This window comes from Idiotropiscis lumnitzeri, chromosome 15 (assembly GCF_059441095.1).
Source record: "Idiotropiscis lumnitzeri isolate Australia: NSW breed Sydney's pygmy pipehorse chromosome 15, RoL_Ilum_1.0, whole genome shotgun sequence".
Taxonomy (NCBI): Eukaryota; Metazoa; Chordata; class Actinopteri; order Syngnathiformes; family Syngnathidae; genus Idiotropiscis; species Idiotropiscis lumnitzeri.
In genome coordinates, this window is record NC_142405.1 from 7,315,965 (window position 1) to 7,334,474 (window position 18,510).

The following is an 18,510-nucleotide window of genomic DNA, read 5'->3' on the forward strand; positions in this document are numbered from 1 at the left end:
GATAGTGAGCAATTGTCTTTTTGTTGTTGTTTCTTGTTTTTTTTGTGTGTTTGTTTTGTTTTGTATAAAGTCCAAAAAAAATTGAGAGAGAGAATCAACATAAAACATACAGGCTTTCAGATAGTCCAACAAAAACACCGAACGAAACAACACTGTTCGATCCCAGAGTTCTTAAAGTAACACGAGAAATCTTCATTCTGTGTTGCACTTTGAAAAAAATGGAAGCATTTGTCCTTTTTTTTTTAACCCTACCCCCCCTGACATTCCCATCATTTAATTCTTTTAGAACTCTCGACGGAAACAAAAGTGTTTTGTAAACTGTCAGTGGCCTGGCGGGTACAAATGAAATGAGTGTGAGAAGAGAGAGGAAAAAAAAAATAGGTAGGCACCTCAGACAGCAGAAGTCCTTCGACCCCCAAACATCTATGGCCACAGGTCTGTCAAATACTTTTTTTTTTGTCTATTTTCTTTTTTATAAGTCTTAATTTTTTTGGTCTTTTTTTTTTTTTTCTCCATCTTTTAGATTTATACGACATGTATCAGGAATGTCCCAGGAATGGCGTCACCAACGATTTCAGATTCGCAGCCTTCTCTGTCAGGAATTGTCAGATGCTCAGACTTCTTCTCGCGCACTGAACAAAGATCTCTTTCGGTGTGCGAGTTGATCATGTTGCCTACGCTGGGGTTGAATTATTATTTTTTTTTTGTTACACAAGTCCTGGAACATTTCTGACAGCCCATAGTCTGGGGAAAAAAAAGGTGCAATACTCAAATACAACCCATACTTTCCTTGGATTATTGTCCACAATGAAAGCCACTAAAGGTAGATAAACGTGACATTAAAAACAAAACCACACACACACATATTCTTTTAGTCCTTGAGTAAACACGCACACGTGAACTGTCCCCCTTCGGTACTTGTGTCATGTCGTTGGGTTTAGCTGGATGAGGACACTCAGTGCAACGCTAGAGAGGCTAAAGTCACAACAATACTGAGTTTGACAAGAAATGAACTAAATGGCCGAGCTGCTCGCACTCTCGTACAGTACAAGCAGCCTTGTGCAAACACTCCCAAACAGCACCGCACACACACACACGTTTGTTTTGCCTTTTCAAACTCAATCCTTTTCAACATTTCTTGAATTGGAAACAAAAATAAGTGTTCACATTACATTATTGGCGCTTCTTTTGATTCAAGTATTTGTTTTCATTATTTTCGTATTCTTCTGATATGTTTATGATCTTGTCAATGTTAGGGAGGGTACATGGGGGTCGCACGCACAGATACATACAGACACACACTCACACACATATGCCCGCGATGTGTATGAAATAGCATGTGCATATTCAACCCAGGCATTTGTTTAAAGAAGGGGTAGGGAACCCTGTGAGATTTTTTTTTTTTTCAGCCATGTAATTCTATAAACAAATACAACCTCTTAGAAAAAGCCCAACAAGGTTCCTAACAGACAATAATAAACATTGTTTCAATCATACTTATTTTTTTCTTCTTAAATCTCATATAACCCTTTGCAAGATTTGTAGAAAAAACGAAAAGGTTTGCCCACCCCTGCTTTAAATAGAGCTTTGCTTAGTCAACACACAGACCTCCTCGTCTGATCAATGATTGAGACGCTTTTTTTTTTTTTTTTTTTGTTCTAGTCGCCTTTGAGTTCGTGCAACTTTCCATTTAAAAAAAGGCAGGGGGTGGGGGCTAAAAAAAAACAGGAGTGCTTTCGACCTCCAACACAAGCAGGGGATTTGGAAAAAAAGGGGGCGGGGCCCTCAGTGCTGGTGCTGTGCCGAGAATTCCAGGGCACATCTGAGACCCTACCCCAAGTACCGGTCACCCGGTCCGACCGTCCCGCTCTGAGTCCGGTTCCTTGAATCAAGTCCAGTGTGGAGTAAATGCACATTAAATAAAAATTTTTTTTTTAAAAAAACACAGGCATTAGTGATTGTTTTGTTGAAGTCTAAAAAGTGACTCTGGAAAAGTGGAACACACACGCACAAAAGAAAAAAAAAATTAAGACTTTGTACCGAACTTGAGATGTGTTCCAGTTTCATGCTGGCGCCACCCTCTGGTTGGAGGCCGCAATTACTCAAACGTGAGCTTTGAGAAGGCGGCTTGCAGAAAAACAGAACACACATCTCAGATTTGGAGTGCACAGCTCTAAAACATTTTTTGTAGTTTCCTTTTGAGTTTATGAAAAAAAAAAAAAAAAAATAACGATCCTGTTTTTTGGTTTTTAAAAAGAGATGTACCCGATGTGACCCATAAACAGTGCACAGACACATAACTGCCTCCTCCTCTTCCTCCTCCTCCTGATGGTGGAAAAAAAGCAGCATGGCCTCCTCCTCCTCCTCCTCCCACCATGCAGCGAGAAGGCGTCGTCACATGATCATGATATTTGGATGTCAGTTGGCACGAGACTGAAGAAGGTTCCAAGCGTGAGTGGGCGTCCAGGTGGTCTTTTTGACAGGAAGCTGCCTTGGTAGTAAAGGTGGCGAGTGGAGTGGTGATGTTTGGCAGGTGGAGTAGGGTGATGGGTGATTGGTGGGGGGTTTGTGGGCGTGGTTGGCTGCGAGTTCACACCTCCTTGTTCTTTGCATAGAAATGGAAGGCTGCGTCTCAGTGGAGGTGGCTCCAAGTGGAACTGAGTGCTCCCAGAGGTGAAACATAAAGCACCAGTGTGTGTGTCTTGAGTGTGCGTGCGTGTGTCCTATGCTGAGGAAGGGATTTCCCCAACCCCACCCCCCCACATCCTAACTGGACGGACACAGGAAGCGGGCTCACATGTTTACAAGTTGTCCGTTTTGATGGGAGCGAGGGGCTGAACACTGCATAAAGCCATGATATCAATCAGCAATGATAGAAACAGTAACAGCAAACATCAACAATAAGATAATGCGATAAGAAAAAAAAAAAAAAAAAAAAACACACCTCCATCTCAGGGTGGAAGTGGAGGTTGCTGAGGGCAGCAGTAGTAGTAGTAGTAATAATAATAATAGTAGTAGTAGTAGAATAGTAGTAGTACACTGAATACAGGTGGGCTGTTCTTGGCCCGGAGGAAGAGGAGGGAAGTTGGGTGTGGCGGTGGCGGGCGGGGGAGTTGGGGTCTACTTGCAGAGCGCGGGGCCCCGCAAGCAGGCAGGCACTCAGCGGCCACGCCGTCTGGCCTCCACTGACAAGAGTACAAACCGCCTCTTCAGGAAACAAGGCTAAAAAAAAAAAATTTTTTTTTTTTTTTTAAATGGCGCGGAACTTGAGGGGGTGTGTTTGACTCCCTGCTGCCCCTCCCACCATCATTATCCCTTCAGTTGCGTTCATTTTGCTACCATGTTCATTCTGGGACCCCCCCCCCCTCCCCGGAGTGAAATCGTCACATCAGCGTTGAGTTTGAAGCCACTTAGCAAGTCAGTCACTTTGCATGCCAGCGTTGCTTCGACTCGCGCCATCTTGGCGTTGAAGAGAGCGAGTGGGCGGGGTCAGTGGGGCACAGTGGGTGTGGGACGCTCATGTTAAGTGCGATGACAGACCAGGCCTTTCACGTGGACTTCATTCATTTGGGCAAAATTTGAAGAAAAAGAATTTAATAAAAACAGGCTCCTTTCATTTTGGTTTTGATGCCTTCTCTCTCTACGCACACGCACACACCTGTCGCCTGCTGAGAAGTGCTTTAAGTGAATGTCCTTGAATATCAGACAGACAAGCTTGCTACTCTCCTGAGCTCACTCACACACACACACACACACACACACATTTACACGCTTGCAGCCAACGGGGTTGAGGGTATTTAGTGGCAGTTAGAAAGTCTGGGATGCTGCAGGTTGTGGTTCTCCGCTTGATCAGTAGGTAGCGTGGACGGTACAGTCTATTGTGGCTTGTATTGCACGTCGCTTGAAATGGTTGTTTTTGTGACAAGGGGGGGAGGGCAGCTGGAGTGGCCGCCATTTTTTCTTCTTCCTGTCTACAGGTGCAGTGAAAAGGTCAGCCACCAAACTGACAGTTGAAGTGCATCCAAGTGTTTTTTTTTTTCTTCTTCTTCTTGTCTTTCCAGCTCCACAGTAATAGCAGTGGTTCATTTTCTTAGTCCGCCACAGCTACCCAAATACCACCCCACCCCCGGTGAACACGTCTGAATAAAAGCATTTTTTTGTTGTTTTTTTTTTTCAAATTTGTTTTCAATGGTTCAAGAAAGAAAACAAAAACGCACTACAAAAATAAATGGCTTGAACAAGGCGAACAGAGTTGCATCATTCCCTTTGAGAGCATTTGCGGTGGGGGGACTCTGCACTGTTCGTAGACGTGAGCTGTGGTCGCTTCCGTGAGGCCGCAGCAGCATGTACTCTCCGCTCGACTTTGACTGGCTCAGAGATAAGGGGGGGGTGTGCAAGGGTCCGTATGCTTCTTCACCGAGTTACGGAGTGAGTGAGGGAAGCAGGGCAGGAACAAGGTTAAGGCCAATATTAGTGCTGAGAGTCCAGAACAGCCGAAGAGTACAACCAGCGCTCTGATTGACAATTTTTTTTTTTTTTTTTCTAAACTTTGGGAATGACGCCTTCTCACGGGGCTCTGAGGTGCAGTATGATTGCCTCGGAAAGGCAGAGAGGGATTAAGCAGAGTTAAAGATGGCAGCTTGTCACCGCGCCGTTACATGTACAGGTTTCACTCGGTGAGTTCACGCATGTAAAAAGTGTTTTTCTTTAAATGAATGTGTGTCTCCTAGTGTGAAAGCTCAACGCTGCGACTCTTAACTTCGCAGAACTGCAACTTGACAAAGAAGAAAAAAAAAAAAGGAGCTAAAGGAGGCGACGAGGCGGAGCGGCGAGGATATGACTCGTCTCGCCTCCTCCTCCACCTTTGATAGTTACTCCCATGCTGATTATCTCCATATTGATTTTGCAAGGTTTTTGCTCCGTTGTCTTTACATGGACTCCCCGCTCAGCAGGTCTCCAGGCAGCAGCGTATTGATTGGGCTGGGGCTCCCCATCACCCGACCCTCCTCTCCACTAGGGGGCCCCCACAGGCTGGAATACTGCTGCACGCCACCCCACAGCAGCTCTCCGCCCGCCTTTGTGCCGCCGGAGCCTCCGCTGCCGTTGTTGTTGTTGTTCCAGTGGGGCGCGTGTCCGATGGCGTGAGAGGCTCCCGACCCGGACCCGCCCATCCGTGTCTGATTGGCGCCCGGAGTGGCCTGCCAGCTGGTCGTCCCGCCGAGCGACTGGCCCTGTGCAAAGAAGCGATTCACTTCCTCTTCTCCGGCAAACTCGGCCAGAATGGTGGTGTTCCCAAGCACGCACCTGGACGCACACGCAAGATAGAATAATGAAAACACTGGCACCTCCTGAGGAGTTAAAAAAAAAAAAAACATACATGTGCAGGGACTTCTGAGCTTTGGCAGCTTCGTCCTTGGAGCTATAGCGCACCACAGCGTTGCCCTGTGTCAGGTTGAGGTGGAATGTGATGAGCGGGCCGTGCTGCATGCACAGTGTTCGCAGAGTTGAACCATCAATCTGCCGCAGAGAGGGTGAGGTCAACGGTGCACCATAACCGCAAGCGTGCGTCGAGTGCTCACAGGATGCAGGAGTCTTCTTACCTGGGGAGTGAGGTTCCTCAGAACCAACCAGCTGCTGGTCCTGGTAGAGCTGTCTGTACTCCACGTGGTGCCTGCTGCAGGACGAGAGTGGAAGAGTGTGTTATTGAACAGAATGAGCCAATAGTACGGTAATTGCTGCTTGTGGGTTCTGTTGCATGAATTTGGCGGGGATAGGGATCAGGCGTTGTCATAAATAGTGAAAAGTCTCAGAAAATGTTTGAAAATGTTTAAACCATAAATATGCAACAAACTAAAATCCCAAGACAATTTAGTAGCATTTCAAATTCATCTTACTACAGTACCATTAAAAATTGATTCCAGATTATTTAATTTAGAAAGCATTGAAAGTGTGGAAATAGCGGAGGAAAAAAAAAAAAAAAAAAAAAGGTGGCAAAAATGCTCCGTAACTTTCAAAACCTACTTGGACAAAATTCAATGACTACTTCTCTATATCCTGCGGCTTTTGCGGCATCTTAGGGTGTTATCATTAAATTTAAAAAATTAATTAAATTACTAAGAAATCTTTTCATTCTTTCCGCATTTTTATAACTGTAACATGTGACCCCACCCGTGGTGTAAGAGCTGCTCCAGCCTTGGGACAGACCCAGAGCGTTGCCGCCCCACGTTGAGGATGGCTTGGTGTTTGTGAGGCCAGGCGGAGGGCGGGAGGGGGCTGTAGAGCTGCTCCGGGGTCCCTGTGGAACCTTCCACATGTCATGGGAAAGAGAGGCCTGACTGTGGGAGATGGGGCCGGGGGACCAAGTGGATTTCATCTCTGACTGTTTACCTGGATGGACAAAAGGAATAAGAACGATAAAAGCTCATCAGAATCACAGGAGCACACGCGTCTTAATTATGGTTCCGTACATCCTCAAGGTATCTTTTTGCATCCGCTTCTGAGCTCCTCCATTTATTTACAGCACGTGTTTCCATCTAGTTAGTCGTGTAACAACAACTATGCCTTGTACCAGATGTATTCAACCTGCTGACTCATCTTTCATGCAAATCAAAATATTTTGGCAGTGCCTTAATCAGCCAAACAGATCAGTAGGTTAAATGACAGTGTAAAAAAAAAAAACAAAAAAAAAAAAAACAAGTCATCCTGTCCTGTTTTCTCATGCAAGTAGGAGGGAAGGTCACCAAAACCACAAGGGGGTTGTGCACTGCAGGAGAGAAGCACTAATGAGTCCTATTTAATCAGGTGAAATGATTTGACAGGCAGGCTGGGGGTGCTCTCCAGTGAACGATAGGAGGGGGGGGGGGCATGGTGTTATATTACAGGGAGGGAAAAGGATAGTTTGGATTTGCAGTCGTTTATCCGCTGCAGTATGGCGGAAAAGGAGGTTATCGGTGAGCCATGTACCTGGTTCGTCTGTCTCCGGGGACGACAGACTGAATGAGCTAGTGTAGGCACTGACTGACCAATCAGAGGAGGGAGGCAGAGCCTCGTTCTGAGATGAAGTGGGGGAAGAGCCTGAGCCCATGGCGGCGCACAAACGAAAAGACAAAAACAAAGAAGGGAAAGCAGCAGAGAGAAAATGGAACAAAAGAAAAAAAAATGCACAAGAAATGATGAGATTAAGAACAGAAGAGAATTAAAGAGTAAAAACAATGATTGGAGAAGCTGATTTTTAAGTAGAAAAATGGACAACAAAAGAGTAAAAGAAGCAGACTGTGGCGGCAATATTTGAATCAAAATGTAATATTGAAAACTAAAAAGACTTTTGCCCAACTCTCACCCGCACTTCGGTCTCGCAACAAGTAGCGGTTGACATCTTGGATGTTAGTGTTGATCGTGGGACCACTCGGGACGCTACCCGGCGTCATGTTGGGGTCTGTCTCTGGGTCGATATTTTGGAGACCCTTCCACGGTACGCCCGGGCAGAACTCTGCAAAATGTCACGTAGAATATAGCAAATAATCTATATTTCACAACTCCTAAATAATCCGCATTTCATAGAGCAACAACATAGACAGCACAGGAAGACTTATCCTACCCGGAGGCCAGTTGATGTTCGTCCCATTGGCCATCTTGTCACTGCTGCCCTTCCCCTGGCCCCAGCTGTCCGGGGGCACGAGGGGGCTGGTGGGCGACTCAGAGCTGGACATCAGGTTATAGGGGCTGTAAGAGTCATCCAGCTGAGGAGGCTTGCCAGGGGGGCCCAGGCTGGTACCTGAAATGTGCAAACAGCATGTTAACTTGACTCAAACTGCTCCAAAGGTCCTGCCACCGCAAATGCTCGTCATTCCTAATTATTCCTCACCATGTTTGCTCAGGTTGGGCTCCAAGGGCGAGGAGCTTCCAGAGAGGCTTTCCATAGAGTTGGGATGCGTCCACTGTGACAGCCGCGACTGGGGCTGGGGTGGATCCTTCATAGACATGCCCACCTCCATGCAGTTTACATTCATGTTTGGATTCAGTCCAGCTGGGGGCGAAAAACACAAATCGCTTTCAATTCGTCGCAAGGAGCGGCGCACCTTCATGCGCTTCGCACAGCAAGTCGAAACACTCACAGAGCGAATAGGGGCTGTAGGTGTTTTGAGAAGACTGCGGCTCTTTGGTCTGCAGGTCAGGGAGGCCCGGAGCCTGGGGGTGGCCTGGAAATGAATCAAGGGTGGATTTGGTCCCGCCATGATGAAGGCCCGTGTGGGAGTGGGGGGGCTGCTGTTGTTGCTGCTTCATTAGCAGAGCTTGGGCCAGCTGACGCTGATGCTGTTGGATCTGCTGCTGCATGTTATTGATTGTACGTGCAACCTGGAATGATCACAGCGGGAACGTTTTAGGGTTTTCCTTCCATGCTTCGAACAACTCAATCTTGTCGAAACGGTTCGCGTGAAAACGGTTTGGCAAGTGAGCGTCACGTTTGAACTTACTTGCTGCTCTTGTTGTCGAATGGGTCCGGAAACGTTGCGCTGCGCCTGTAACATCTGCTGCTGAATTTGTAAACGCTGGTAAGCCTGTAAGTTACACATATGCCCGGTTTTGTCACACAGGTAAAGAAACATTTGTGGGTAACCCCCGCTTTAGGGACACATGACAAACGGAGCCGAGACAGAATGACACCCACCAGTTGCAGCTGGTAGAGTTGATTCAGAAGGGTCATATGTTGAGGGTTAATTGGCGAGGTTAAAAGTGCAGGATTCAGACCAATATTTTTTGCTGCAAACTGTAAGAGCTGTGCTTGAACCTGTGGATCAAAACCATTGCATTTAAAAAAAATAAAATAAATCATGAAATGGAATAGGTGTGAACGCACTGTGCCAATGTGCGAGTGGATTTCGTGATCTTGGTTGCACCGTGATCGCTGTTACCTGAGGGGAGAGAAACTGAGGCACTTGAGCGCGTAGACTAGGCTGAGAGGAGCCGAGAGGCGGCACTGGCGGCTGAGGAGGCGGCTGAGGCATGGCCCGGGCTTGTGCTGCTCCACCACCAAACATTCCACTCTGCATTTGCTGAACAAACAACGCGTTAACACATCAACGTTTGACATTTTGCTTCACTCGCACCATCATGAGTCTTGACAACAAGGCTCACAAAACATGTCTTCCCATGTATATATTAAAAGCCCAAATAGGGATAGCAAATTCTTATCTGACCAAAGAATCCCAATCAATTCTACCCTGACATGCTTCTCATTAAACAAACAAATGGGCTGCGGGTTGCCATGCATTTATTAACACACGCTCGTGTCATATATTCCCAAAGAGCCAAGAGAAAAAAAAAAATATGCCAGCATGTCATGGTCGAATGACTCACTTTATCCATGAAGGGTGAGCGGGGATCCGTGGAGGGTTCTTTGGAGAGAAGTGGAGGTCGAGGGCAGCTCATGGGTTTGTTGATAAGCCCGTTGTTGTAGTCGTGTACGGCCAGCCCCATCCCCCGCTTGTCCAGTTCGGTCTTCTTCTCCAGCAGGGCACTCATGGCCTGGTCCAGGTTCATGTTGTTGCTCTTTAAAGCCTCCTCTGCCGGATCCCGCTGGTAAACAGATCGGCAAAATATAAAACGCTGTTGTTAACTTTGAAGAATAAAATTTCCCTTCAGGTTATTTTCAACTTTATCATTATAGTCCCAAAGCCATACGTCAAAAAAAAAAAAATAAAATAAATAAAAACCACACATAGTATGCCACATTTTGTGAATTTTCCTCATACATTCATGTTTTGAGTGGGTGAAAGCATAATAGTCCTCAGATTTAAAAAAAAAAAAAAAAACATGAACTCACCGGGAAGCCCATGTCTGTCAGCTGTTTGATGAGACGATTCATAATCCAGCTATCTTCTGGCTTCCCCGGAACCTTCACCTGGAATGAACGACCATCACTGCAAATGAATAAAACTGACAAGTACACACTTTTGATTCAAATTTTCCCTGAATAGGTCTTCATGCCTTTTGTGGGATCTTTTTGGGTGCGTTTCCCCAAGAGTTAGTGGACGAGTTGCTTTCCTGGGAAGCGGTGCTGTTCCACATGTCTCCATCCTCTGCATCCCACTGACCTCCGGAGAGGATCAACTCCTCGCCTCCGCCTCCCCATCCATCTTGCATAGATTTGGGGGCTGGGGATGGGAAAAAAAAAAACAAGCATGTTAGCAATGTCCTTGCTAGTTGACACATTTTAATGTGTTACAATATTTGTTGGCCACTAGGGGTCAGAATAGTATTGTGAAAAATATTCAGTGTCCTGCTTTGAAAGGAACATACTGATGACCTTGACTCATCTTGACAGTACTCATCAGTATGAACAATAACACATGCAGCACAGTATTTCTCGCCCCCCCCTCCTCCCCCTCTCACACAGCGATCATTTGGTTAACAATTTACCGGGTTTGCAAGATGGAGCCGTCATAGCTGGGTTCCCCCGACTGTAGTTGTCTGGGTTGCCATCGCCCCAGCCCGTGGGGCCCCCGGTTGGTTTTCCCCAGGCAGATGTACCGTTGTCCATGTTGACTGCTGAATGTGTAGTTTCCACCCAAGAGCTTTCTGGTTTAGTGTGGGAGCTGGGTAGATCTCCCCAGCCTGGTGGACACAGAAAAATAAAAGACAGTAAGCAGATCTGTTGACACCATAAAGCAATTTATCTCTTATCAATTTTGTCACGCAGGGAGCAATAAATTGGTGTTTGGCGTAACAGGAGGGAAAGATGGCCGTTTAAGAATTGGCACAGCCTGGTCAGTCTTGGCATGACAGATGCAGTATCGCCTGCGTGCCCGTAGTAGTGCCAGGCAGAGTTTAGTGCAGGAAGAGAGCAAGACCTGAAGGCTGCTTCATTTTCAGTTTGAGAGAGACCCATATTGATTGAAACACACAAAAAAAACAAACCTTTCTGTCCTTGGAGTTTAAGACGGTGATGAGCTTCACATTTATTTTTTTCACACGGCTGGCTCAGCTATTGTCATAAAGTAGTTTCCCATCTTCTTTAGATATGGAGAGAGCATGCAGAATCGAGTTCAAAACGGCAGGAGGCATCTGTCTTTCTCTCCAACTCCTGACAGATGGCAGCCTCATATAATCTCACAATTTCAAGATCACGCTCAAACTATTTGTGGTCATTTCCATTTTTCACGAGGTGCTTTGTCAACACCATTCGTGTACTTCCTTTTGGCTTTGCCAAGGTTAGCCAGGCAGAAATGTCAGACGGAGATGCCTGATATTGTGTAACGTGAGGAGCCATACTCAGATTGGACTGCACCGCTTATCTCATTTGGATAGCTAATTAGATGTAAATCCAAAAAGGGCAGCAAGGTCAAGATATTACCTTTAAGTCCATTAACAGCTTGGATCTTAACGGTGCGCTTCCCTGACTAACTGACCAGCTTTCGCAGGTGACACATCTAATTTAAATGGTAAATTTGAGCAATACAGGGATTATTGTTTCTTCTCATTTTTTTAGCCATACATGTGGTTAGGAAAACAGAATGCAACAATAATCATTATGCGCTCTTACCTTGCGCTATCATGGGGCCTCTGTTGTGAGATGACCCCGACTGGTGCTGCAGAACAGGATCCATGGGCCCGCCGGAGGGTCCTGGGTTTTGGGAATTTTGAGCATGATTTTGTAAAGGTGCAGGTGGTCCTTGATAAGCGTGATTGTGAGAGTGGGGATGATTGTTGTTGGGGCCTATGGGGTTATTGCCTCCAGTAGTGGCTTTAGCTTGAGACATTCCTGGATTGTTTCTGTCCCACAGGTTGACGGATTTGTTATAGGTCCCAGGGTCACCCCAGGCGGAGGTCCCGTCATCTATCTCCATTTTGCGTCGGATTGAGGGCGGTGACGGCTCTTCCCAACCTGTAGGTTCAGCGGAGGATTCTTGCTTACTGCCAGTCCAGCCTTGCTTCAGAGAGCCTGAGCCACTCCAAGAGCTGATACCACTGCCAATGCTACCACTGGGTCCATCCTGAGATTTGCCGACCCAGCTCTGGGAAGGGCCACTGGGACGCGGATTAACAGGCTCTCCCCACCCCGCTTTGCCTCCAGTACCGGACATCCCTTGCGCCGATGGCGGCAATCCCCAGCTTCGAGGAGTTTCCTTCCAGCCCCCTGCTTCTCCCTCCCAGGCAGAGTTGGGTGGATTCTTTTTCCTCTCTTCGGGTTCGCCCCAGTCATTTGCAGAGTTGCCCACTCCACTATTGCCCCAGCTGTGGGATGCTTTAGGTTGCTCTCCCCAATTCTGTGTTGTTGGCTTATTATGAGAATCGTTCCACGCTGTCGATCTCTCTTCTCCCCAAGACTGGCCACTATTCTTGGTGATAGTGGAGGTAGGAACTCCTTTTGGTAGATTTCCCCAGCCACCTGGACCACTTTGGGGCTTAATTGTGTTGGGTTGATCTCCCCAGCCAGAGCTAGGCTGGTTGCTAGCAGCGATATTTCCTCCCCAACCTGAAGCTCCCTGAGAAGCAGGCACCTCATTTTTGCTCCCAATGTCAGTTCTTTGTGGGGGACCCATGTTAGATTTGGAAGGCCCCTGGGCATCAGGGCCAGTTTGAGAGTCCCAGGATTCAGTGGCAATGTCATTCTTGGTTTTCGTATTGTCCATGTCCCATGATGTGTGCTGGCGAACGGGTGTCTGTCCCCATCCGGTATTACATAACACCCGCGGGTCGAGATCCTGGGCAGGCAACAGAGGAGCAGGGGTATCTCTGGATGAGTGGTGTTTGGACCCGGAATGTCCTTCCATGCTGTCACTGCTTCCCTCACTGGCAGCAGTTGTGCTCACAGCTCTGTTCCAAGAAGTAGTCTGAGCGTCCTGGGGAGGAGAGCTGGAGCCATCCCAGCCTCCTTGGGCATCTTCAGTTTGCTTCTTGCCCCATTCTCCGCTGGATTGTTCACTCCAGCCACCAGGATTTCGTGACCCACTTCCACCCTGGCCCGAGCCGGAGTCCCAGCCAGACAACTCTTTAGATGACGCTGCCTTCGAGTCGCCATCAACGCCCCATAGAGAAGAATTATCCTCTCCATTCACCTGCTTGGCCCCTGATGACTGTTGACCCATTGCACCCAGTCCTACGGATGCATTGCCCCAACTAGGCAAGTGGCGGGTGGGACTAGGTTGTTCCTGCTTATTAATGTGATTTGGTCCATCAGTTTTAAGGTTCTGAGGTTCGGAACTGAAAGACACATTCGTGGATGGCGAAGGGTGTGACTCTGACGCATCAGAGGTCATTATGCTACCCCAGGCACTGCCAATACCCGAGGAGTTACTGTTAGTGTTGGCTCCAGTATAGGTGCTGGTCTGGGATGATGGGGCGCCAGTAGGATTACAGAAGTTTGGTGACGATTGAGGGGGTGAAATGATGTTGGCGCCCCCTGAGCTGCCTGCCCCTGCTGCACCCGCATCATGGCCCAACACGGGCCAGGCAGATGGATTAGCATTGGGGTTCAAGTTCAAGTTCAAGTTACAGTTGGTGTTGGAGGATGATGAAGAGCCCCAACCTCTGCTGCTCCCTCCTCCTCCTGGACTGTCAATTTTCCCTTCACTGCCCACTGAGGACTGAGATGGTCCAGACCCAGAGCCCCAGCGATTGGCTGCAACCTGGCTTGAGTGCATGTTGGTTCCAGTATGATTGGCAGGGCTGAGTCCAGTGTTGGCGTTACTGCTTAGGTGGTTGACAGGGAAGTGGCCCGTCTGGCTATTGGCCCCTGTGGCCATGCTCGTACAACACCAACCACTATTATTACTAGTACTACTACTACTGTTACTACTGGTACTACAAGTGCTACTGCTGCTGGTCAAGTGACCAGGGTCAGACTCCAAAGAGCATCTTCCTTGAGGGACCTTATTCTGGCTAAGAGTAATAGAAGGCCAAGCCTCTGTGTCCTTCTGGTCAATGATCAGTTGATCACTGCAACTTGTATTAGTGGAAGTTGCAGCACTTGTGGCACTCCTGTCACCTGGCAGGTGCCCCCAAAGGGGATTATCATACTGGGTTCCCTGGCTGCTCTGTGGGGGCAGTTCTGTAAAGATGGAAATAAACAGAAACAAACAAAAAAATGTGCATGAGAAAGGTGGCTGAGGAAGAGGTTTCAAGTTAGGCACGTCAACACGCCCACATAGAACCTGAAATACCATGGCAACGTAACGAGTCCACTTTTATTTTTAATCACAAACCGTAACTGAAAAGCACGTTAACCGGTCCATCTCACATTTCATAAACACCTTTCACATGCTTCAAAAGAAATTATTCTTGAAGAGTGTCAATGTTCTGTAAAATATAGAATCTACATGTTTTACCAATCACATTAAAAAAAATTTTGATTAATTGGCACCTTTACTTTTTTAAATTCCAGATGCAATTATTCATATAAAAGTCGCAAATCAATTGCAATTAAGTTGTGGAGGCGTCCACCTCAGCCGCAACTAAGACAACGCTGTATGAAGACATTTTTCATTTGACGCTATATGTGCAGATGCATAGATGCCTGTAATTAGTTTCTTAAGTGTTACCGATATTATCAGTGGCACTCGCTAGAAAGCTGCGACATCCTTAACCTCTTTTCATCAGTCAGTCATGACCTCAGATTGGCATGATGCACGCCTCGTCTGTACGCTCAAACGCACACACGAGCCTCCAATCTGCCTGTAAAATTGCTCTGAAAGCTCAGTCATTATTTTCTCAGGGAGCTTCCAATACACATTGACACACCAAAAAGTCTGTGCATTGATAACCCCGACGCCACATCATCACTCCTTTCGACTGTGGCTGTTGCGACTGTTTACATGCGCCCTCTACGAGTTAAGCTTGCATGCAAAGACTAGCTTTCACGGCAACACGTCGGAAGCAATCGCATTTGCCTTAATTCCCGCATACTTTTTAACGCTTGCAAACTAAAGTAGGTGGGGGGGGGAGAGAAAGCAGCGTGAGAGTGAAGGGAAAAGAGGGCACTGTGTTTCTGACACACGCCGCACAGTCTTTCTGTGGCGTCACTCCACTGAGAGGAGCAGGACCGCCATTTTCTCAGTCCTGAATTTGAGCCAAAAAGGCTGTGAGCTACCGTCTCTGCCTGCATCGCGTAAAAGCATGCATGCCTCACTCGCTACGACATATGCAAAGCACAACTCTCTCGCGCGTGCCCACAATGCAGTGCAAGGTTTAAAGTGCCTATACATGAGCGATAGAAATAACTACACAGAAGCGCGACGGAAGAGCGAGCGATCCGCCACCAAATACCTGTGGAGAGGTGCCTCCCGACCATCGTGCAAGGAACTAGGTTTTGTGCGACACAGGGACCATCCTTGTCTCAATATGTCTGCTTGCCTCGCCAAGCCTCTGAGGCTCCTCTCTGAAATGCTGCCAAGAAGTTGCACAGCTCTTGCGCGGCATGAGACTAACCCCCCCCCCCCCTTCCCATCCTCCCCACTCTCCCTACCTACAGCTTCCCTCCCTTCCTTCCTCACCCCACATGCTCCGTCCCTCCCACCAACATTGCTTTGGCTGGGTCTCGCCGCCTCTATCTAATGCCCCCCCCCCCACCTCACTCACTGGCTTTATTTATATCATGCTCTATTCCTATCCCGACGACGGATACGCTCCCTCGCTGGAAATGTAAGCCCCAAGAGAAAGCAGGCTGGGGGAGGGGACGGCACAGCTGAAGTAATGTGGAGCAGTATTGTTGGTAGGTGGCGGATGGACTGCTAAGAGCGAGGCACTTATGCACTCAAATGGCATGAGGTAAAACAAAACAAAAGCGGGGCTCTTCGAAACACAGCCTTGGATCTGTTAACCTTTCACTAAATGGCACGGAATATTTTGCCAAGACCGCCGCATGTGCAATTGGCACGGAACACAATTTAACACCTCTTCGACGGCACAGAGATTCGAAAGAAAGCAAAGCGGAATCATGCAAAAAGCATCTTGCACCCCAGGCACGGCATTACGTCATGACGACAAATGTCTGTTTATTCTTAATTAATGTAGACCAGCCAATGTTGCAGCTGTGTTTAGCAACACGGGCAATCTTTGGCTTTAACGACATGACGTAAGCAAGTTCATATGGATCTGGACTCAAATAGGGCCCTGGAAAAGTGTCAAGGGGTCAGAGCAGAGCAACACAACAGAGGATGACGTGCTTGTCAATTAATAGAAGGCATGGAGGAAACAGGAGAAGCAGGGGCTGAGCGCTCGGCAACAGGGGAAAAAAAAAAAAAAAAAAAAAAAAGCCAGCGGCTCCCCGGATCAAGGCTGGCATTGTGCACTAGTGATACCAGTGCCCACGCACCACAACACAATACATCAATGTTTGGTAGAAAACAGGGCTGCTATGCTTGCTGGAGGTCCGGCCCACTGAACCTCATGATTGTGCGCATGGAACACTGGGAATCTCCTGTTTGCATGAATACAAGTTACACCATCGCTCAGGTCAGCGGTAACAATTCGGAACCTTTAAATTTGTGATCTTTTTTGTTTTTTACTAATAAATGGTCGGAGGTAGGGGTGCATAATGAAATTTTAATCCTGATTCAAATTTAAGTTGCCACGGTTAAATTAAACTGATTGTTTACATTTAAAATGTCGGCTCTGCCGCATGTCTACTCATGCAAACAGCGGGCAAATGCCAGGGTTGAAGCTTAAAAAAAAGTAAAAATAAAATAATAATAAATCGACACATCTTTCAGTGGGAGCCTAAAGTCACTCAGTGGACCCAAGAGAGTGAGTCATGGCGACGGAATAAAGCCCAGCAAAAATTGGACTGAAAACTGCTCACGGTTTGTTTTAGAAAGATAAATAAATAAATAAAATAACAATTGTGTTTTCCCTCACATAATAAATAATTGTGATGAAAACTCATGATTAAAATATGGATCAAAATAATCCCAATTGGCATTTTGCCCATAATGGTGCAGCCCAAGTCTGTGGTGTCTCGCGAAAACAGATCAATAGCAACGACAGCGATGGCAGAAAATTAAGTCTGGGAGATCCTTGTTGAGCGATGGAGGGAGGAAGTCATGTAGCAGAGATGTGTGGACCTCAGCTGGACTGATCCCGGCTTAATGAAGTCCCCCAGGGGCACACAGACTGGATGGGTCGGAGCTGACCATGCACGTGGCCAGCCGCTAGGACAAACCGAATGACGAATACAAAACACACCTTTGCAAAAACTGGTTTCGCCCTCATTGTAGTTACTATAACTTGCTTAAGGAAAGCCCCAAGAATTCAAGAGTCTGCTTGAATCATGTTTGATGATCACAAATGCAACACGATCACATATTCTTTGCAGTTGAGCCATCGCAGACCGCAATGGTGTGCTCACTTCAGCAAGTATGATAAGTATCGGCAAGGATTTCAACTTGTAATTAACTGCGAATTACGGATTACATTACTGCGAGCCGACTCATCCAGCATTTGTGGAATAAAAATAACCTGCTGTGATTTTGACCTTGTTCAAAGAATACGCACTCGGCTAAAACACGGACTACTATTTTTTTTTAATTTATTTTTTCCTCGTTGGTTCCAAGGTGAACGGTATAGCGTTAACATTTTTGTACTTTTTATGTCATAGTTAAATCAATAAGATAAATGAGATATCTGCAATGTAGGGGTAGCGCATTCGTCACATTATTACCATTTATATATGGATACAGAATAGAAAAAAAATAAATTGAATAATTCAATATTATTTTATGGAAGACGACTAATTTAAAGCAGTAGCAGAGAACAGGTTAGTGTTAACATTTACAAACGTTAAACATTGGTGAAATCTGAATCGGCTGTGTGGGATAACGACGTAAAAACAACACATGACACTTTTGTGACGACAGAGGCACGGGCATTTCAATTTCAGAAATGTAACTCATGCAAAAATGAATAGCTCAATGACAAATTAATTGGGAAGGGGGGCGGGGGCAGGAGAGGCAGCGCATTTTCCAAAGTCCACATGCATGTTGTCATGTTTTCCACTTTTCCCCTGAAAGGATAAACCAGGTCAAGGGCTTTCTCCAACATGCCAGTTTTAAAATAGCTCGCGCTCACACGCCTCCTCTTCATGAAAGGGCCTTGGGATACGGAGTGCAAGCCAAGCGAATGGCAACACAGCGAGAGCGGTAGAATAATGGGAAAGCTGACAGACATACATGTAGTGCGGGCTAATCCCGTCTGCCTCGGGCCAGCTACATGCTACGTGCTGTGATGTGATGTTGCTTGTTAAGAGGGAGGCGGGGGGGGGTGCCTGAACACAGGCGCCGCTCTGCAACAAATTGTGGCGAAGAAAACATCAAGCAACAGAGATTCGTCCTTAATAAAGACTCAATGTTTAAACGCATCAGAAGACCTCCAAAAGGGAATCCCCAACGTTCTGGCGTCATCAGAAGAGCCCATCAGCCCAATCCTGCATGCACGCTCTTTTCTACATGAGAGAAGGCTATTTTTGGTGAGGACAGCACAGCTAAAGCAAAGTCTGTGATTTACTTTTGACAAAAG

The 18,510-nt window shown here is 46.9% G+C and overlaps 1 protein-coding gene across 5 annotated transcripts in view; it reads right to left on the reverse strand.

Moving 5' to 3' along the window:
* Positions 1 to 1,721: 1,721 nt before the first annotated feature.
* Positions 1,722 to 18,510, reverse strand: part of LOC148322599 (trinucleotide repeat-containing gene 6C protein-like) — a 29,538-nt gene continuing 12,749 nt past the window's right edge. The window contains exons 1-18 of one of the 5 annotated variants that reach the window (XM_088316418.1): positions 15,265 to 15,389; positions 11,543 to 14,050; positions 10,420 to 10,614; positions 9,988 to 10,154; positions 9,824 to 9,901; positions 9,358 to 9,576; positions 8,913 to 9,053; positions 8,669 to 8,788; positions 8,475 to 8,558; positions 8,115 to 8,355; positions 7,865 to 8,026; positions 7,598 to 7,774; positions 7,340 to 7,489; positions 6,964 to 7,074; positions 6,169 to 6,387; positions 5,601 to 5,674; positions 5,378 to 5,517; positions 1,722 to 5,304 (exon numbers count right to left, since the gene is read on the reverse strand). In XM_088316418.1, the coding sequence (XP_088172544.1) occupies positions 4,929 to 5,304; positions 5,378 to 5,517; positions 5,601 to 5,674; positions 6,169 to 6,387; positions 6,964 to 7,074; positions 7,340 to 7,489; positions 7,598 to 7,774; positions 7,865 to 8,026; positions 8,115 to 8,355; positions 8,475 to 8,558; positions 8,669 to 8,788; positions 8,913 to 9,053; positions 9,358 to 9,576; positions 9,824 to 9,901; positions 9,988 to 10,154; positions 10,420 to 10,614; positions 11,543 to 14,050; positions 15,265 to 15,289 (5,187 nt within the window). In that variant the 5' untranslated portion in view covers positions 15,290 to 15,389 and the 3' untranslated portion in view covers positions 1,722 to 4,928. Of the gene's footprint in view, positions 5,305 to 5,377; positions 5,518 to 5,600; positions 5,675 to 6,168; positions 6,388 to 6,963; positions 7,075 to 7,339; positions 7,490 to 7,597; positions 7,775 to 7,864; positions 8,027 to 8,114; positions 8,356 to 8,474; positions 8,559 to 8,668; positions 8,789 to 8,912; positions 9,054 to 9,357; positions 9,577 to 9,823; positions 9,902 to 9,987; positions 10,155 to 10,419; positions 10,615 to 11,542; positions 14,051 to 15,264; positions 15,390 to 18,510 lie in introns of those variants that run through there. The other 4 variants (XM_088316415.1, XM_088316414.1, XM_088316417.1 and 1 more) reach the window with 4 other exon arrangements.